The sequence below is a fragment of the Eumetopias jubatus genome, unplaced genomic scaffold, assembly GCF_037043125.1.
Source record: "Eumetopias jubatus isolate StellerSeaLion01/CBP00866 unplaced genomic scaffold, mEumJub1_p1.0 scaffold_4, whole genome shotgun sequence".
NCBI classification, from domain to species: domain Eukaryota; kingdom Metazoa; phylum Chordata; class Mammalia; order Carnivora; family Otariidae; genus Eumetopias; species Eumetopias jubatus.
In genome coordinates, this window is record NW_028274810.1 from 22,668,759 (window position 1) to 22,690,953 (window position 22,195).

A 22,195-nucleotide genomic window follows, 5' to 3' on the forward strand; every position below is an offset into this window, starting at 1 on the left:
AGGTAAACATAACCCTGTACATCATCCGTCATTCATCGTCAGAAGCCAGTCTCTATATGAAACACAAAAACAGACTCACTCCAGAACATTACTTGAATAATACTCTCAAATGGAATGGTTCCATGTCAAAAATTCCTCATGCTGAGTTTCCCTGATTACTTCTGGATATAGTATGAATTTTATTTCAAAAAACCTCTCAAATTAAGAAAGAAAAGCAAAAAAAAAAAAAAAAAGTGGCGTGTTCTTTAAGCCAAGGACTGAATTTGATCGAGCTTAGAAGGCGAAGACAGTAACTTCCTTTATGATGAAGATGCAGATGACAGGTCCACAACAGACCAAGCATCAGTGTTTGAATTCTCTTAACGCCTATAACCAATTATAGAATGTCTTTAATTTGCAGATGAATTATATTCTAAAAGTGTATTTGTAAAGGCTAATATTTAGATCTTTGGAAATAGTTTCCCAAAGTTAAAATCTTATGGTTGTCAGTCTCTTAGGCTAGTCCAAAAATGATTATAGAGTCCACTTTATCATTAAAATCATATATCTAAAATAAAATGTGGTGGAAAACATGATTTCAAAAACTAAAAACTAAAACAAAATACTTAAAGAGGCATGTTTACTTTTTAAATTCTCTTCCCTCAATGCTAAGAATACTTGAGGAAAGCCTAGATTAGAAAAATAAAAACACGAGGAAACCAATGCACATGTTTAGGATGACTTTAAAGTGAACTGTGAATTATTTCAAATGTTTGGATTGGTACTTTAATACATCTAATTCCACTTCAAAATGCAGAGCTTTCCTCAATATTTGGCATTATGATTAGGACTGAGTCCAAATCAGAGGCAAAAGGAGGCGTGACAAATACGAGAGGAGAAAGATTTTCTTGCTGTAAGCAAAGGGAGATAATTGGGAAGAAATGTGGATGAGAAAGGTCAGAAACTTTCTGGACAAACACAGACTGCCAAACTCTCCAGGAATGGAACCCAACCAGGGTGGGAAAGCAATATGACCAAAGTATGACTTGCTGTCTCTGAACTTACAGCAACTTACAGCAGCTTAGGCAGAGGAAGGAGGTAGACCAGACAATTAAATGTATTCATTTTAGCAACTAGAACAAGCACCTGAGGAACAAAAAAAGAAGCCTTTTCGAATATAGTCATCTTATCCTTTTCCAAATTGAAGACGTTTGTAGGTGAGACGTTATCCAAACTTCTAAGACAGAATCCACATAGCATGTGAACTAAATCTCAGATCTAGAATCTCATAGTAACTTGTAAGCTACTGTTCTTTGAATTGACTCAAGAATAGAAAACCAACAATGAACACAAACAAGGAACTGGTTGTTCTTTTCCAGTATTTACAAAGATTTGTTGCTTAGAGAAAGCAGGAGAAACAAGAGCTTTGCCCATCAGTCAGGTGTTTGCAGAAAACATTCCAGGGCCATTTCACTGTGCATTAGCCCGACCTGTTCAAAAATATGCCACATGACAGAACTGTCCTTCAGGAACATAATGGAATGAATCATTCTGAAATCTGTATAGATTTTTTAAAGAAGTAACCATGTTCCCTAAAAGTTTATTAATTCCACAAACATTACAACTGAAACAAGTGAAGACAATTCCACCTTAAATAAAAGTAACTTAAATCCAACAACAGGGGCGCCTGGGTGGCTCAGTCGTTAAGCGTCTGCCTTCAGCTCAGGTCATGATACCAGGGTCCTCAGATAGAGCCCTGCGTCGGGCTCCCTGCATCGGGCTCCCTGCTCGGCGGGAAGCCCGCTTCTCCCTCTCCCACTCCCCCTGCTTGTGTTCCCTCTCTCGCTGTGTCTCTCTCTGTCAGATAAATAAATAAATAAAATCTTAAAAAAAAAATCCAACCAACAGATCTATTGCATGCATAGCCAATATATATAACATATAGGAAGTCTATCCACCTTCCCTGCAGCTACTGGAAATTTCCCTCCTGTTCCAGCTCACTGCTGTAGCTAAACCTCACTACTTCCAGAAAGTCATCCCCCTACTTCACCCTGGTCAGTGATTTCTCACCCTGTCTTGATCAGCAGCAAGACTCGAGGACAGATATACTTGTAGTAAGAAAAACAAGGAAGAAGAAAGGAAAAGAAGGAGATGAGCAGAGAATTTGCCACAGTTTTACATACAGGTGATTCATTTTTTCATTCAGTAAAGAATTACTGGTACCAGGCACCATAGATAACACCAAGAAAAAGTCAAATATATTCCTAGCCTCGGGAGTAGCCCTTCGACATTACTTCATATCTTCTAAGAGAAGCCGGGGGGGGACGCCTGGTTGGCTCAGTCAAGTGTCTGCCTTTGGCTCAGGTCATGATCCCAGGGTCCTGGGATCAAGCCCCACATTGGGCTCCCTGCTCAGCGGGAAGCCTGCTTCTCCCTCTCCCACTCCCCCTGCTTGTGTTCCTGCTCTTGCTCTCTCTCTCTGTCAAATAAATAAATTAAATCTTAAAAAAAAAAAAGAAGCCAGGGGATCCCCAACTTCAATTATGCCTCAGAAAAAAACCTTCAAAGTTGTTTTAAGAGATCGATAACCTGATTTCCACCCCCCTGAGATTCTGATTCACCAGATTATGAGAGGTCTGGCCCGCAGGTATTTCTGAAACAAAATCATGGTTTAGAACCGCTGTTATAATAAGGCTAAATACCTGAATTATATCACAGAACTACATATACATATTATTTCATTAGCTTTAAGTGATAGATGATAAGGAAGCCAACATTCTCTGTGAAATTCCAAGGGCACAACAAAAGGCTTTGCCTATGTCCTTGACAACCCATGTGACAAATCTACCTCTTCATTCACGTCTTCTAGTAGGGACTGAGCTATATTTTAGGGATGCAAAAATGAGGACAGTAGGGAAGGCAGACATGTAAATAATCAGACCCTTATGGCATGGTAGCATAAGAGAAATCTGAAACCCAGAGCTAAACGGTACCATGGAGAGCCTTAAGCAGAGTTCTAAAAGATGAGTTTTAAAAGTCTTTTTCAGGGGCGCCTGGGTGGCTCAGTCGGTTAAGCGTCTGCCCTCTGTTCAGGTCATGATCCCAGGGTCCTGGGATGGAGCCCTGCATTGGGCTCCTTGCTCAGTGCGGAGCCTGCTTCTCCCTCTCCCTCTGCTGTTCCCCTGCTTATGCTCTCTTTCTCTCTCTCTCTTTCTGTCAAATAAATAAATAAAATCTTTAAAAAAAAAATAAAACCCTTTCTCAGTACAAAACAGATCATTTCAACTCTCCAACAACTTCCCTCATGGAGACTAAAATCCAAACTCTTCCTCTCATACAAGAGCCCTGGTGGAGACCTCAGCCCCTTTGCCCTCTGTGTTCCGGCCACCTTGGCTTTCTCTTGGATCCTCGGTCATACCCAGGTCATTCCCACCCTGAAAGGCTTTCTACATGCTATTCCCTCTGCCTAAAATGTTCTTCTTCTTTATCAGCTTAACGGTCATCACCTCCGAGAGGGATTCTCTGAACTCCCCATCTGAAGCAGCCAGCCAGTCCCTATCCTATTACCACAGGGTCACTGTCCCACAGCAGAACACAAGCTCCATGAGGGTTTTATCAATACAAGGATTTTATCTCTCTTGTCCATTGCTAGATCCTTCAGAGCCTAGAAGGGCATCCGGCACAGCTGCTCAATAATTATTTGTTCCAACAACAGAAAGAATAAAGGAGCCAGACAGAACGGGAGAGGGAAAGACTTTCCCGTTAAGATGAATAAACAGTGCTTATTAAACAATAAAGGCTACAGGGGCCCCCTACTTCCCTCTTTCGACTAAGCTACTAGGAAAATCATAAAAATTCAAGTTTTAAGTGTGAGCAAGTCAGAGCCAGATTCTGTGACATGTAACCAAAAAACTCAAAGTATGACAATACTGCTATTCTACATAGGAGCCAATGAAGAAAGGAGCAGGGAAAGGAAGGAAACAAAGCAACAGGGGAGAAGTGATCAGAAACGGTGGGAGCAGAAAGAGGTGGAAGGAGCAGGGAAAATACAAAGATGAAGGAGAGCTACGCAGAGATAACTAGGAGTGGTAGATGGGTAAGAGCCACAAAGGAAGCCAAGGGCAAAGTGTAAGAAAACGGGTAACTTGTTATTTCACACAGTGGCGCTAACCGAGACTCTGGGCGTCTCAATAAGCTGGGGACTGCTAACTAACAGAGGAAGAAAGACTGGAATGCTAAAAGTAGAGGGGTTCTGGGTCCTCCCTGTTCTGCCTCTTGGGTCAAGTTCCTTCATTTCTTTGGGTTTCCTAGCGCAGTAGGGAGGAGGAGCAGCGAAGGGTAGGGATGGGCAGGCAGGGCAAAGAGAGGACGTCTCTCTCAGATCTGTCTGCTTCTGTAACTTAGGGCAGAATCACTGTACTGTAAACAGCTCCACTGGAGCGATTAATTCTTCAGAGGAGAAATTATTCTCTGAATTGCTATGGTAGATACGGTAAAAGCCAGAATCCCATCCTGCAGTCTTTGTACTTAACTTCAGATCTAGGTCAATCAATATTCCTTTAGAAAAGTAAAATAGAGCTTATACAGAGTCTAGTGGCCCACATTCTGGGTCAATCCCAAAACTCCTTATTGTAATAGAAGGATCTTAATCAACAACTTAAATCTGACTTCCTCTTCCATGAATTCAGAAGGAAAATATTGTCATCAGTGAGTACACATGTATAAAATGTAGTATCTAATATATTTTTTTTAACTCTGTGCTAATAATGGCATAGCCCAATGCCAGGATATCCTAAAAGTGGATGTGGTTGGTTTTTAATTCATACATCTGACTTGGAAACAAGCAAACAAAAATGATTTTAGAAACTGTTTTAATCCCATTTTGTCACTCTTTCCATTATTTCACAGATGTGTTTCCAGGAAAAGAAGAAAACTTAAAATGTGGCTCCAGGTAAAAGATATAGCTTCCTGCCAAAACTACTACTCACTGGCAGACACTGAGAATTTTCTCAAAATTCCAGACATTTCTGAAGGGAACAGAAATATTTTATCACATTCAACTAGTGGGATTTTAAGTGTCCCCAACTCCAAGGCAGACAATAGAAGATGCTATTAGAAGAGTTACAGCATATCCATCAATTCTTTGTACAGGATGGGTCCATTCCCATAGCTTTTAACAAGCAGTTGATTTCAAATTAAAGCTTTGCAGCTGAGATCCCAGTGACAGAAGTCAAGGCCAGGAGCTGGGGGTAGGAGTGGTGTGATGTAGACCCCAGGTATGTAGTCCATCTGCATCATTTCAAACAAACTATTAACATGAGATCAGTCACCATTGGAAATCTGAATCCCCTCTAGGGCTGTCTCTTACCTCATTCATTCCTCTATTCCTTAAAACAAGAGGTAGGCACTATGCTAGGCACTGGGGATACAAACACAGGAAGAGTCATCTCTTCCCTCAAGGAGCTCACTCTAGTGGGAGAGAGATGGCAAAGCAAGTGATTGCAAGGAGCTTATTCTAGTAGTTGATACTGCACATAATCAACTGTAAGACAAGGTAAAAAAAAAAAAAAAAAAGCTAGCATTAAGCCATGGCCTGGGTCAAATAGTAAGAAATGACAAAATAAACGAGTAAATACACAATTCCAAGCAGTGAAAAAGTACATCCCTTTAATTCAATATATAAGTGAAACAAATGGACATAAGCTTTGTCACAGAGAAAGTATGTCTTTTCAAGGCTACTAAGATTCAAAAATTTGTGCTGTAAGCATAATGTATCAGCACTTAAATTTATAGTACTAAATACAATGTGTGCATGGGTGTGTATTATGGAGAAAACATCAGGAAAGGTTTCTCTGAGAAGGGAATGTGGTTTTCTCTTATTACTTAGAAATTTCCCAAAGCAAGCCCCACTAAATGACTCACACACCACCGCTCAACACAAATGTAATGTCTGATTAATCACACGGTACGTATCTTCACATGGAAAGGCTTGTCTGTCTACTCATTAATTTGAAACTATGAACCACGAATGTTACTCGCCTATTCAATAATGTTCTGTGGTACTGCAGCAACTCCAAACAGTTCTTTCAGACTGAGGTAACACCTTCCTAGTCCCACTATTCACTTTGATTAACTGTGAATTTGCTAACTACCTCCCTGGCTTTCAGTCCTCATCATAAAAGCTTGGTTTTCCATAATGAAAACTCAGGGGCCCTACAAGCATTTGTCATGGGGGGTGAGGGGGTGGGCACAGGGGACGCAAAGCTGGGACAGAGGAGCAATAAAGAAGAGAACTAAGAAAGACACATAGGGCAGAGTGGCGCTAACAGAGGAACCTAGTAGCTGACATGGGCATGGCTAAGTTTACTCACGCGGTCACCATGTTTTGGGCACTAAAGGTCTTAGGAATAACTCAACACATAGCAACCTCACCAGGAGCTCCAGTTAGCTCCTCCTTTATTTAAAATGTCAGAAAATACACATGGAGAGGGCTTTTTATTTCAATTCACTGTCCACAATGGGGAAAAGGCTACTATTTTACTCACTATATCAAACAGAAGAGATTTCGTGAAATGAAACTTACATAGATTAAAATTATGCATTCAAAAACTCTTATAAACCTAAGGTTTAAGATTAGATGTCACACATCACTTCTCAGCCTTTTGGCTAAGATCGAGTGTAGTATCTGTTCTTATCAGTTTAAGATTAGATGTCACAAAGTGCATAGGGCATCATGTACCATCAGCATGAATATAGAAACTACACTGGACGAGGCAGTCCCATAACAGACCCAGAAACCAGCTCAGCGCTGGCTCCCCAGGCCCCCCCAGTGCTGACCCAAGCACAGGCTTCTCTCATTCAAGGTTATCACAAGTGAATAAATGTACATTTTGGCTGCCAGGAAGAAGGGGATGCATAGGAGCTTGAGGGAAACATAGTGATTCAAAGGAAAGTGAGATAAGAAAAGACAGATTGCATTACTTGAGGTCTTAAAACAAACTCAGCTTTTCCCAGCCATCAAGTATCAACTGAATCAATATCATGTGGAGGCCAGCTGGACATCTTGATATTTAGACAGAGGAGCTTTTTGAAGAGTTCAGAACACTTTCCATTTTCCTTAGGTTGTTCATGTTTAATCATGGGCTAACCCAGATGGGCCAAACAATCCCCCGTGTATTCCATGCCAAAACTGATACCCTAAAAAATATGCAAATACATTTCAGATCGAAGCATAGTAAGCAGATTCTGCAATGGCTGCGTTTTGCAAACTGCAGGTAACTACCCATTACTGAGTAGCAAAATCAGTTTAATAGGGTAAAGATTTTTTTTCATAAAATAGGGCAGAATATAAAATGTCAGTATACCTCACCCATTGTAAAGGAAGAATTATTTCATGAACATTTTGTTTCAGTTATACATGTGAATGGTGTGTGTGTGTGTGTGTGTGTGTGTATGTGTGTGTACAAAGGGGCAGTGTGAAATATGGTTCTTACTGTGGTTTATAGTGAAAGAAGCTTGGAAAGCCCTGTCTTGAGATCTGGTCTAAACTGCTTCATGTCATTCCTTAGTTCTCCTGTTCTCCTATCACTTCTGACACTCAGACCTACTCTAAGCCAACCATGGACATCACCAAAGCAAGTGTGAGCAAAATTGCCACTGCATCTGGCTGGTACATAAAGGTATTTGGGGTGTTAGCCCCCTTAGCCAGAATTAAATCTCAGATGCTACCTGGAAAAGAAACTGCATGAGTGAATGAAACACTGCTTTGTAACTGGAAAACTCTGCCCTTCCACACTACATGTGATTTTGAATCTTCTGCAGAATATTCTGGTTTAGATGTAGCATTATTCCAAGACTAGCACTGCTCAGTTATATGCTGTGAATGGATGAAGATCCAACTAGGAACTTGGGGATTTGGGTTCTAGCCTCTCACTAACCGAATTTGACCTTGGGCAAGGTACTTGGTCTCTCTGGGCTCAGATTCTCCAACTGAAACATGAGAAAGCAGGACTGCAGCAGAGTTTTTCCTAGTGAATTTCTTGTAGAGGTACCTTAAGGGTTCTGCAAAAGTGAGTCTACTTTTCTGAATTCACATACGTTTATTTTTAGACAATAGACACAATACACAATAAATAGCGAAAAAATAAACACAATAAACACAATCAAATGGATTCAATATCGATTTTTACCATGGTGGAAATCACCATGGCGGTTATTTAGCAGCCAAATAACTTCATTTTGCATAAAACTTGGATGTATTACCTCCGGAGGTATATATTATGCATATATTCTAGTATATATATATAATTCTGTATATATTCTCATAAATATCTCATTGAGTAGGAACTTATAGTGCTTCACCAGGGATACATCTAAATGCGAGTCTGTTCTGTCCAGATATTCGTATAAAACTGAACAGAGATGGCTCCGAAACATAATTGCCAGTTGAGGCCCAGGCAAACATATATAACAAGGTGCTAACTGCAGACTAACCCAGATGGGCAGATTACCTGCTACTCACATCAGGCATTACAAATACATTTCAAGTGACACTCTGATAACGGGCAATCTCTTCAAGGCCTCTGGTACCTCTTTTTAATTTTTTTTCCATAAAAAAATGCATCCAGTTAAAATTTTTAAAGATCCAACTCTGATTAAAAAGTTTTCTAGTATTCTTCCTTTAAGCTTTTGGGTTACTTCTTACTGAAAATTATAAAATTGCAAGGACAGCTGTTAAAAAAAATTACTGACATTTGTTAGCAATGAATGTATAATGTATAAATAAGGTTTTTCCCCTACTGAGAAAAACAAAAAATTCTGAGGCCAAAATTAAGACTCTCATCCATAATACTGATTTCAAATGCTTGTACATATTAACAGACTGAAATTACAAACAACTGAAATTACATTTCAGTTCTAAAACTGCAGAGAGTTATATAAAACATTTTGTCTTACTCAGTAACTTTAAAAGTAGAAATTAGTACCTCAAGACACTATGATTCTTGCTATTATTTTTTAAATCTTTCTTTTTAAAGATTTTATTTATTTGATAGAGAGAGAGAGACAGTGAGAGAGGTAACACAAGCAGGGGGAGTGGAAGAGGGAGAAGCAGGCTTCCCGTCAAGCAGGGAGCCCGATGTGGGGCTCAATCCCAGGACCCTGGGATCATGACCTGAGCTGAAGGCAGACACTTAACGACTGAACCACCCAGGCACCCCTCTTATTATTACTTTTACAATTAGTCTTGACTTCAAAATTTATTTTCAAGTACTACAGCTTTTAAATTATTCCATATTAAACTTCCAAGAATTGTGGAAGATTAACTTTTATTTATCAATGTTTATATCAATGTTATTAATATTTATTTATTAAACATTCAGCCATTCGTGCCACAAATATTTACTGAGCACTTAGGATATGTCCTACACTGTTCTACATGCTGGAGCTATTGTGAGGAACAAAACACAGTTCTTTCCCTTAAAGGGAAAGATAATAAACGAGTAAATACACAATTCCAAGCAGTGAAAAAGTATATCCCTTTAATTCAATATATAAGTGAAACAAATGGACATAAGCTTTGTCACAGAGAAAGTATGTCTTTTCAAGGCTACTAAGATTCAAAAATTTGTGCTGTAAGCATAATGTATCAGCACTTAAATTTATAGTACTAAATACAGTGTGTACATGTGTATGTATGTGTGTTGTGTGTGTACATATGTGTATATAAATTTGTGAGCTTATTTATAGCATAGAGGAAGTTTGTTATCAGGATGCCAAAAGGAGAATAGAAAAAAAAAATACTGAAAAGATTTATTCAGTTAAACTTGAGAAACACACCTTTCACCAAAGAAAAGCAAACAGCTGATTTTCCTAGCCCACAGCTAATTGTCATACGCAAAGGGGAGGGAGGCTTGAATAAAAGATAATATTGCTCCTCCTAGATGCTAAAGACTAACGGAATTTCCAAATTCAAGGAGTTTGAAATTGAAAATGCTGTGTGACCTTAAGGAGCCTCACCTGTTTTTAAAACCACCAAAAATATAAGCCTACAGGGATAAAAGCCTGTCTGGCCCATTTAAAGGCAATATCACAAAAGCATTCTTGCCTATCAAGCTGTAATAGGAAGGAACTGCAAAACAGGAAACTGCCCTGCCCCAGTCTTGTGCCACACCTCCCTTCCTCTCCACAATTTCCATACGCAGAAGAAGCAAACGCTATCTGTTAGATAAGCCACAGAGGTTGACAGAACACTAGTAGCTGACATCCTCTTTACTACTGTTTCAATAAATATTTAAGGTAAATGTCTTTATTATTCTGAACCAACATTTTTCTTGATGATTTCACCTATGTTTTTAGATAACATGTGTTATCTAAAAACTTTTTTAGCTTTTTGATGACAAGTTAAAGCAGTTCTGAAATTGCAACTTACAGATGAATTGTGAATTAGAGATTAAGGAAACTAACATGTTTGTCCCAAACGATAAAAACAAAAACAAATTCAGAGTTAGTTGGTCTAGATTACCACTTTTCAGGAGTTTAAGCACATATACATGAACCACTTTTAAATAATACCATCCTGAATATAATTTTCTGTATATTCAGTAGACCACTAGGTGTTGAATAATCAATAGATCCATTTTCAGCAGTTCCTTTGTATTCAGATATATGTAAGTACTTATTAACATAGCATTTGGAAACATAACAGAATTTAAAGTTTATGGACTTCTTAATTTCTTACAGAAACTTGGACTGATGGGTGTGATTTCTAGAGGTCTACATCTATTGATACAAATTAGATTTAGGGAAATGACTTCTTTCCTTTTTTTTTTAAGATCTATTTATTTATTTGAGAGAGAGCAAGTGTGGGGCGGGGAGGGGCAGAGGGAGAGGGAGAGAGAGAATCTCAAGCAGACTCCCTGCTGAGTGCAGAGCCCAACTCAGAGCTCCTTCGATCTCATGATCCCCTAGATCATGACCTGAGCCAAAATCAACAGTCGGACACTTAACTGACTGAGCCACCCAGGAGCCCCGAAATTAATTCTTTTCTTTTTTTTTTTTAAGATTTTATTTATTTATTTGACAGAGAGAGAGACAGCGAGAGAGGGAACACAAGCAGGGGGAGTGGGAGAGGGAGAAGCAGGCTTCCCGCTGAGCAGGGAGCCCAATGCAGGGCTCAATCCCAGAACCCTGGGATCATGACCCGAGCTGAAGGGAGAAGCCTAACTGACTGAGCCACCCAGGTGCCCCGAATTCTTTTCTTAAAAGGAAAGAAGAAACTGATACTTTTCAACTTTTTTTTTTTAAAGATTTTATTTATTTGAGAGAGAGAGAATGACAGATGGAAAGCACGAGAGGGAAGAGGGTCAGAGGGAGAAGCAGACTCCCCGCTGAGCAGGAAGCCCGACGCGGGACTCGATCCCGGGACTCCAGGATCATGACCTGAGCCGAAGGCAGTCGCTTAACCAACTGAGCCACCCAGGCACCCACTTTTCAACTTTTAATGGTCCAAATACAGGACACCAACTAGTCAAAAGTTAAAAAACCTACAAATAAATATAGGAATAATAAATCTTATTAATAATCAAAAAATGATTAGTAAAACAACGAGGTATCATTTTCACTAATTAGATTTCTAGATTTTTAATGTCTCTACCCAATATGCAAAGGTATATGACACAGGAGATTTATTTCACATAATGCCAAATTTAGTACAAACTGGCTTAAGTATGTTAACCTGCTCCAAGAACCTAAAAAATGCTTAGGGGCACCTGGGTGGCTCAATGGGTTAAACGTCTGACTCTTGATTTTGGCTCAGGTCATGATCTAAGGGTCATGGGATGGAGTCCAGCACTAGACTCCACACTCAGTGGGGAGTCTGCCCGAGATTCTCTCTCTCTCTCGGCTCTTTCCCTCCATGTGCACACGTACTCTCTCTCTCTCTCAAATAAATAAATCTTTTTTTAAAATGCTTACATTGTTAAAATCTATTAATCCCACTTCTGGTGATCTAAAGACAAAAATCCACAAAAAGAAATATTTATAATGTCAAACGATATTTGTCACACTATAAGAAAATGTTGCAAAGGCATCTAAAATGTTAAACAAACAATGGTATGCCCTCTAAATGGAATATTATTTAGTCATCTAAGTAGCAAAAAGGCAAAACATATGGAGGCCAAGTGAAAAAAGGCTGATAAAACTATGTTGCAATTATACTTCAGTGAATATTCAGGTTTAGAATGATGTCACTGCAGGAGAATTTTCCTACTTTTCTTCTATAATGTGGTTATGCCACTTTTTTAATTTAAAAAACTGTTTTTAATTAAATTCACTGAATCATCCCCTTTTCAAACTAGATATTTAAAATATATTTAATCATTTCCCAACCCCCCCCCAAGGAAACATCTTGCCCTCCATGCTGTTCTCTCCCACCACCCCCTCAATATTCCTTCACAAACTTGACCTACTGGGGTTGGTCATCATTGATCCCTCCCTCCCCTCAGGTTTGACCCTGGTCCCCAAACACCCTCCCCAGAAGGCACAGAGTTATTCACCTTAGCATTCTCAACTCGCAGAACAAGGCCTCATGAATAAGGGCTGGAAAAACACTTGTCAATTTATATTTGTCCAATTTGGCACCTATTGCACATTTTTCTCAATTTTTTATTATTTATCTGTCCCCCATTTTAAGCCAGGCATTCATTCTTTTTCCTCTTTTTCATCTTTTTATATTCCCCAGAGCCCACCACAGCGCTGGGTCACTGGGTCAAGCTCATCTGAGCTAAATAAATATTTACTCAACTAAAGAATGCCTGAATACACTTCTCAAAAATGAGAAATCTGCTTGGTTCGGACAGTTTCTTCCTTTAAAATGCAAATAACAACCTCCAAAAAAAAAAAATCTCATACCTTACCTTCCAGTGATTTATCCTAAGCAATCAACAGATTAACAACCATCTGAGTATCGCTGAGCCAAGAAAGGGTGTTAAGTGTAAAATGGGGTGGAAAGGAGGAGCAGGCTTCAGCCCTTCAGGGGAGGTGAGACAACAGCTCAGAAAACTTTCTGGAAGGCCACACAACTTTTCTGCCTAGAGCTGGCAGCCATTCCTAAATGCTTAAAAAGCCAGGCACTGCCCCAGGACACCTGCATGAACATGACCTCCCACAGTCCTCACCACAACTATGTTAGGTGGGGTGTTATTATCTCTATTTTAAAGATGAAAAAAACTGGTGAATTTGGATGAGTTAAATAACTAGCTCAAGACATAAAACTACCAAGCAGATTCAAGGCCAAACCTGTGGCTCCCTGCTCATGTCGCTGCTCTCAACCATTAAGCCAGATGGAGAATGGCTTCTTTGCAATTAGTAGTGGACTTAGAAGTAGAATATACCTACTAAGGCATTAAGTGTAGTCTACAGAATAAATGGCAGACACAGACATGATTACAAAGTCTACAAACCTTAGCCTTGTCATCTCTAATTCAGACATGACATCTGGCTCAGCCCAGGTCCAGTTAATCCATAATTAGACCCCTTATTTAGCAATGTGAGGACTTAACAAGTGGGTTAAGGAAAATACATTGTGGTTACCACCTCTGTTTAAGCATCCTCCACATATCTGGGGAAAAAAAGGAATCAATTCTTTAACTCTGAACTTCATTTTCTAAGCTAAACCATCACATTTGTTGTAACTTCTCACACATATTATTTTTCCAATCCTCCAGTCATCATGGGCCTGATCCAAATTCTCCTTGACCTCTGTATCATAGTTCTGTGAACTGAAAGTGAGATGGTAACTAGCAAGGATTTGGTCTTTAAGCATGTAGCAAGAACCTAATTAATTCATGCTTACAATATCTTCAGGCCATCTTCTTCAAACTCATGTCAGACTACTGTGGTTGCCACTATGATCCAAGCATCCTGACCCCCAACTCCAGTACTGCCCTGAGTATTGTCCTGGAAGGCAAACACCTTCCCGACAAAGTTGATCTCTTCTTAAAACCTGTGCCTTCATCTCAAGAAGGATAATGTCACAGCTTAGGGATAAAGAGATACTTCCTGAGTAGGGACTTCCCTGAAACAGTGCGCATCATCTGTCGTTCAGGTCACTGTGATCTCCAGCGGCCACATTGTTCTAGCAACCCTGGCTTTAGAATCACCCAGAGATGGGTTTGTGTATTTCCTACTGAACATGGTGTTCTATATTTTATCTCCTCAATACTCATGACAGTTCTATGAGATAAAACATAAAAAGGCTCTCCCCCACTTAGAGATAAGAAAATAAAAACACAAAAGCTTGTGTGACATACTTAAAGTCCTGATCTAACGGAGAAAATGCAGGCAAAGCCGTGACTCTGTACATGCGTGTTTGGCCCAAGATGTCACACTCACAAGCAAGATATGATAGCTACAGAACAATATGAATGTACCTAATGCTACTGAGCTGTATGCTGAAAGAGGTTAAGACTCATCACAAGGAAAAAAATGTTTTTGTCACTACGTATGGTGACAAATGTTAACTGGACTTATCATGGTGATCATCTTTCAATATATACAAATATTAAATCATTAAATTGTACATCTGAAAGTAATATAATGTTATGTCAATTATACTTCAGTTAAAAAAATAATTAAAGGGACTCCTGGGTTCAGTCAGTTAAGCATCTGCCTTCAGCTCAGGTCATGAGCCCAGGGTCCTGGGATCGAGTCCCACATCGGGCTCCCTGCTCAGCGGGGACCCTGCTTCTCCCTCTGCCTGCCACTCCCCCTTCTTGTGCTCTCTCTCTGACAAATAAATAAATAAAGTCCTTAAAAAGTAGATTTAAAAAATTAAATAGGTGGGGCGCCTGGGTGGCTCAGTTGGTTAAGCGACTGCCTTCGGCTCAGGTCATGATCCTGGAGTCCCGGGATCGAGTCCCACATCGGGCTCCCTGCTCAGCGGGGAGTCTGCTTCTCCCTTTGACCCTCTTCCCTCTTATGCTCTCTATCTCTCAAATAAATAAATAAAATCTTTTAAAAAAATTAAATAGGTAAATAAAAAGAAAAAAAGAAATGGCAAGACAGTAAATTTCATATTTTGTGTATTTTACCACAATTTTAAAAATTGGGAAAAAAAGTTTATCGAGAAAAAAGGCAAGGTAGTGATGTGACTTTATATAGGCGGTACTGCCCTTGGACTGTGATCTCTGCTTTGATTCTGCATCTGTAAAGGCCATAGTTGACTCAGTCAAGATCACAACATTCTGGTAATGAGGAAGATAACACTTTACACTTTATGTCCAATATGATCGTTTTCAGTTACCCTCTGAAGTTACCTAAAGGAAGTTACCTTCCTTCCTTTTTCCATATTTTGTCATCGCATTATTCATTCATTGTGTAGATATTTACGGAGCACCTACTATGTGCAGGGCACAGTTCTAAGCTGATGCTCAGCGTTGAAATACTGAAATATTTCCAAACCAGTTGGTAAGTAGCTACGGTCTGCAGCATCCCATGCCCCTCCACACCGGCCACCTCATCTCTTCCCTGGGACATCCCCCACCCTGGACTTCCCCATGACTCAGCATAACAGGAAGGCTCCATGGTGGCCAGCTTCCAATTCAACTGGTGAATGGCTGGGCCTTGTTAAATGTTTTATCACCTCCCAGACAAAGCAATGAACAGAACAGACAAGATTCCTACCCTCTAGTCTAGGAAAGAGATAATAAACAATAAATACATAAATGAATCAGATAATTTCTAAGAGTAGAGTGCTATAAAGAAAACAAAGCAACAAGGGACTAGAGAGTGACTGGGGATGGGGGGAGCAGAGTAAAACTTGAAAAGATGTCTCTGAGGAAGTGACATTACAAGGAATCAGGAAGGCAAAGGTTTTAGGTAAAAACACTCCAGGCAGAGAGAACAGAAATATCAAGGCCTTCTGGTGGGAATAAGCTTGAGGTTTTCATGGTTAGAAGGCCAATGTGATGGGGGCATCCTGAGCAAGGGGAACACAGAGGTAGACAGGGCCAGATCAGGGAGGATCTTACCGGCATTGGTAAGGAGGTTGAATTTAACGCCAAGAACAGTGAGCAAGCACTAGACAGATTTGAAACAGGGCCATGAACGACCTAATTTATATTCTTATAAGATTACTCTTAAAATTGTATGGCAACTGTGATTAAAGAAAAGCAAGATTGTAAAAAGGAAACAATGTATGGTGCTCTGGTGATCATCCAGGTGAACAGCGACAGTGGCTGGAGCTAGGGGACAACAACAGAAATAGAAAGACGTATTCTGACTCAATATATGTTTTAGAAGCAGAGCTGACCAAACTTACTGATGAGTATAATATGGGAAGAGGAAACAGGAGTTAATGAAAATGACTACTATTCTTTGCTTCAGCAAGTCACCGATGGTAGTCCATTTACTGAACAGGCAACGACTGTGGCAATAAATAGGTTGGTAGAGAAAAGGAATAAAAAGTTCTGTTTTGCCACAATAAGTGTGAGATATCATCTAGAGACATAATGTGGAGAAACAAACACACAGTTGGATATTTGACCTTAATAATAGGAAGATTCCCCCAGAAGATTCCGGCTTAATCAAATAGCAACATTTAATACACGTGTAACTTCACGGAGATGTATGTATAATGCACATTACTGACTCCCTTCCTACAAAACTTGTGCCAACAATTAAATGCATACACACAACACGAAGTAAGGCACCAAATTCTCTTTAAGGAAAGAATAGAATTCTTGGTTTTCATTTTTATTAAGTGTGTCAAAAAGCTTTCTGGGGAATGCATTCCCAAAATTGGAAAAGAAAATCAATTAGGAAAAAAACGGTACAAGAATAATTACTTTCCATGGCTTCTCTGGACTGTTAACAAGCATGTAAGGCAAGCTCGTGCTGCCCTCAGCACTTCTTCAACCCTGCTGAGACTGCTTTTCCTTCATTTGGTTGCATGAAAGTGGTGGAAACTTCTGCAGCAGATCCAAGCTCAGTGCATCTATTGTGACTGAGCTTCCTTTCAAAACCCTAGAGGTACCATTGATGAAATTAAGGATGACACCAGAAACGGGAAGGCCAGGCATTAAGAAGGAAAGAAAAGAGGAGAAGGTGGGGAAGAGAAGAAGGAGAGGAGAGAGTAGTGGATGACCTCTTCCTGATGGCAATCCCTTATGACAGAGGACTCCCGGAGAACATGCTCACACGGCATCACAAAACCCCTCAGGAAAGACCCACTTGCTCACGTGGCTTGAATCCGAAGGTTAGTACAGGCTCTCCGTATTCTAAACATGGTGGCAATTATCAGTTTCAAATGAGTAATAATTATCAACGCAAAGTGAAAAATAAGCATGCCTGCTTAATTCAGCTTACCAGCACTTCGCTGAACCTTCACGCCAACAGCCAGCTTTTTGTGCATGCTTTTAAAATAAAAGCAGTAGTCTGGCACTACAAATAATCCTCGTATCCTCAGAATTGGAAGGAAACTTAGAGGTCATTATAGCCAACCCTATCATTTTACAGATAAGGAAACTAAATAAAGCGAAGAGAGATAAAGTGGCTTACCCATCATCCTGGAGCCACTTCAGGATGAAAAAATGTTTTTAGTCATGATTCTTGATATTATACCATGCTGCCTACAGAGTGGGAAAGAAAAGTACCACAGGGGATGGCCCCAGGCTTTACTGGAGCTACATCAGGGGGAGAAAAGATGGGCAGAGCTGGACATCTCAGCCCTGGAAACAAGGCCCCAGGCTGCAGGCTGTTGGCCTGCCAATATTCTCAGCCTACACCCTACAATATCTGACAGTCATTCCAACGCCACCTCTGGGTTTTTTCTCCCAGAGCTTTTGGTTTGATGTGGCAGAATGTGAGGTATAGTAGCTGGTGCCTCCTTCTGTCAAGATCTTCAGAAGGAGGCCATTGAAAGGTCACACAGCAGTGTGCTTCCAGGCTTCAGAGAAGCACAGACCCTCCCCAAGGATGATGGGAAATGATGCCTCGCTCCCCTGCCTTTACACCAGCATATTTCTAAGTGCATATCACACATGTCCCTAAAAAGCTAGTGCAGGTTACAGATGAGTTTTAGCCCTGATGGCTTCTGCCTTCCAAGTTTTTGCCCAATCTCAGTATATGTAGAAAATTCTAGAAATAGTCACACCAAAACCCTGCAGCACATTCACCTGGAACTCACATTTACATTTTAGTGCTTACAGAGAACAAAATTTCCAATCAAAATTATTTTGGGAAAGTCTTGTCCAGTTCTTAGGGAAGTTGCAACATATGCAGGCTTTATGTTTGGTTTGTCTACTACAAACACATGTATAGATTAATAAATGGATTGATAAATATAATAATAATAACCCTCCCCCATGCAATCTACGATTTCCTCTTTTGCAAAAGAGGAACACCTCAACAGTTTTTAAAAATCTTCCACTATACTGGGGCACTTGGATGGTTCAGTAGGGTAAGCATCCAACTCTTCATGATCTCAGGCTTGTGAGATTGAGCCCAGCGTGAAGGCTATTCTTTCTCTCTCTCCCAGCCTCACTGCCCCTCCCACCCCTCTCTTGCAAAAAAAAAAAAAAAACAAAAACAAACAAACAAAAAAACACATCTCCCACTATAGGGGCGCCCAGGTGGCTCAGGCCATTACATGTCCAACTCTTGATCTCAGTTCAGGTCTTGAGTTCACGGTTATAAGTTCAAGCTCCACGCTGGGCATGGAGCCTACTTAAAAAACTAAATAAAAATAAATATCTTCCACTATATATTCTTTTCCCTAGAAATATTCTTTCTGGATATTCTTTTTTTAAAAACACCTATACAATTGCGGGATCCAAACTACCCATTTCGGTTCTAAGATTCTCTCATTAGGTACTAGGAAATAAAATCTGGGAGTTAAGCAGCGCATGGATAGTAGTCCACATTTTCCGTTCCACATCCATTCCCAGGGTGTTAATAATTTTCACCATCTCCCAATTCCACTGAAAAAGTGGCCTGGATTTTATGTGACAGTGTTAGCATTCCATTGGCCTGATTATAGAAAATAATCATGAAAAAGTACTTACAGCATAAGCACCTATCAAAAATGCCGCATTTGCTCTTTTCCGTTGATCAAAACAGGTGTAGTGCACTATTTTCTTTCTTGATAAACTGTATGACTGAAAAGAGGGAATAAAAAGAGTGTAACCATAGAGACAATGTTAAAATATACAGAAGGTAAACATCATCTCAACTTCCAAGATGTGTCACAATCAGCGAAATCTACCAACTTTCAACTTTCATTTCTATGGCATTTGAACATGAGCTTTTGAGGGGTGGAGGATTACTGGCGTGGACTTTTTGCAGCCCAATCACGATGCCGATTTGACAACAGAACACATGTTTCTCTCCAAGAAGGGAGACATGCAATGGGAAAGAATTAAATTACTGGCATCTTTACTAGTGGGAACTTTTTTGAAAATTTACTCTAAATATTATATGTAAAGCCTATTCATCTTTTTTCTTTCCTGAATTTTTATTAAGTACAGTTGACATACAATGCTTTATTAGTTTCAGGTGTACAACATAGTGATTCCACAATACTATAGATTACACATTGTTTACCATGATAAGTGTAGTTACCGTGTACCACCATACGTTAGTACAACATTATTGATTATATTCCCTATGCTGTGCTTTTCATCTTCACAACTTATTTATTTTATAACTGGAAGTTTGTACCTCTTTATCCCTTTCATCTATTTCATCCATCCCCCCACACCCTTCCTCTCTGGCAACCACTAGTTCACTCTCTGTATTTATAAGTCTGTTTGTGTTTTTGTTGTTGTTGTTATTTGTTTGTTCATTTGTTTTGTTTTTTAGATTCCACATATAAGTGAAATCATATGGTATTTTGTCTTTCTCTGCCTTATTTTCCTTAGCATAATACCCTCTAGGTCCATCCATGTTGACACAAATGGCAAGTTCTTTTTTAAGGCTGAGTAATTATTCATCCTTTTTCCTTCCCTGCATACCACACCCACTCCCAGAAAAGTTATCTGTACTTTTCATATTTTACAGTTTATTTTTAAATGTGTCAATCAGTCTATTTAACTCAGAGCACCAATACTAATATTAACAGAGCATCAATACTCATATTTTCTTTCTAGAATGTTCTACAAAAAATCCCCTTTCACTTATCTGAAAATAAATGGTTAATGGGAAAAGATGAACCACCAAAAAGGTGGGATCAGCAGACATCTTAATACAATACATGGATTCAAACAAACAGTTATTAAGCACCTGCTATATGCCATGCAATATGCTGCACGCTCAAGTATTCCACTAAATCCAAAAATTAGCAACTTGGTATGCTGTATACATGCTAAACATGAAAAGTAAAAAAAGCCGTTAAAATGAAATCAAAGTATTCATCAAACTCAAATAAACATAAAACAATGAGAACACTGATGCAACTAAATGAAATCTGCTCAATTTCCTCATATTCCAAAACAGTTACAGCATTTTGACAAATGGTTTTCAAGATACAGATACATAGGTACCTCTTAATATTTGCCTATAAATTCAAACTGACTGTAAAAGCAGCTTTTTATACCTTACACACTGACCACAACCCACAGAATACCTGCTTTTACAGCTCCTTTCAAAAATGTAAGAGAGCTCAACTACCTACCCTTCTTTGTTCACCTGGCTATTTTCTACAAGGAAAAGAAACTCTTCCAACTCTGAGGTCTTTCTACAGGAAACTGCAGTGTTCTGGCTTTAATGTAACCACAGAAAACATAGCTGTATGTATCCCAGCAATGAGTCTGGAAACCCTCACCATCCCTTTAGGCATTTCTTTCCTAATCAAGAATCACGGGGGCACCTGGGTGGCTCAGTCGTTAAGCATCTGCCTTCGGCACGGGTCATGGTCCAGGGGTGCTGGGATCGAGCCCCACATCAGGCTCTCAGCTCCACGGGAAGCCTGCTTCTCCCTCTCCCTTTCCCCCTACTTGTGTTCCCTCTCTTGCTGTGTCTCTGTCAAATAAATAAATAAAATCTTTAAAAAAAAAAAAAAGAATCACGGATTCTGAAAATGGCATTGCTCTTTTAAATTTCAAAAAGTAAGGGTTTGCCTCAAAGTGAGTCTCATTACCGAAGTCCTCATTTCCAGACAGGCTTATGAAAATACCCTATGAAATAAAGCTTTAAAAATACATTTTATTAAATTCAGTTCAGTCAACACACTGAAGTTATCTAAAGACGTCAAGTCACTATCAATCATGCTGACACCTGTCTCCTTGCTTCCTCAACTTGTCGTTTGTTTTCTTTCTAAGATTTATTTATTTTTGAGAGAGAGAAAGACAGCACACGAGTGGGGTGGGGGGGGTGAGGGGGCAGAGGGAGAGAGAAAGAGGAAGAGAAGCAGACCCACCCCTGAGCATGGAGCCCCATGTGGGGCTCAATCTCATGACCCTGAGATCATGACCTGAGCCGAAATCAAGAGTCAACATTTAGGGGCACCTGGGTGGTTCAGTTGGATGAGCATCTGACTCTTGGTTTTGGCTCAGGGCATGATCTCAGGGTTGTGAGACTGAGCCATACAAAGGGCTCCATGCTCAGTGGGGAGTCTGCTTGAGATCTCTCCCTCTGTCTCCCTCTGCCCCTTCCCCCGCTTATTCCCTCTTTATCCCTGTCTCTCAAATAAATAAATAAATCTTTAAAAAAAAAAGGGTCGATGTTTAACCAACTGAGCCACCCAGGCGCCCCTGCTTCCTCAATTTGAAGCCATTGTCTGCAGGACATTTCCTTTTATTATTTGTTTGTTGGTTTGTCTGTTGGCTTGTTCTTGCCATTTATTGTTCTCCATCAATAAGTTAGTCTTGATTTACTGAAAGGAGAGTCAAGGCCCTCAAAACTTAAGCAGATTTTATGGTGTTTGATCCCAAACCGAAAGACTGCCTTCCACAGGCCGGGCCCCCGCAAACATGAGTCAGGCTGAGCATGAGGACTCAGCTCTTCCCGCTCCCGGCCTCTCACTAATTACATTACCTGGTTCCCTAAAACACCTGTGGGGAAGAAAATATCCACAACTGATCTGGAGTTTGGATTGTCTGTTTTAATGCCCTTTTCCACTAAGAATTTAGATTTTACAACAAACTATTGCTATCATTTAATAATGTGGAACTAAATTTATTTTACAAATCCATTCACCAAAAGGGACAAACCCATAAGGCTG

At 39.9% G+C, this 22,195-nt stretch overlaps 1 protein-coding gene and 1 pseudogene across 4 annotated transcripts in view; one reads left to right on the forward strand and one right to left on the reverse strand.

Annotated features, from left to right (window-relative positions):
* Positions 1–22,195, reverse strand: part of CDC14A (cell division cycle 14A) — a 178,992-nt gene that overhangs the window by 123,738 nt on the left and 33,059 nt on the right. For all 4 annotated transcript variants that reach the window (XM_088022345.1, XM_088022344.1, XM_028101915.2 and 1 more), the window contains exon 4: positions 19,041–19,133. In XM_088022345.1, the coding sequence (XP_087878471.1) occupies positions 19,041–19,133 (93 nt within the window). The remainder of the gene's footprint in view (positions 1–19,040; positions 19,134–22,195) is intronic.
* On the forward strand, positions 6,626–6,723 carry LOC114208124 (U2 spliceosomal RNA; annotated as a pseudogene).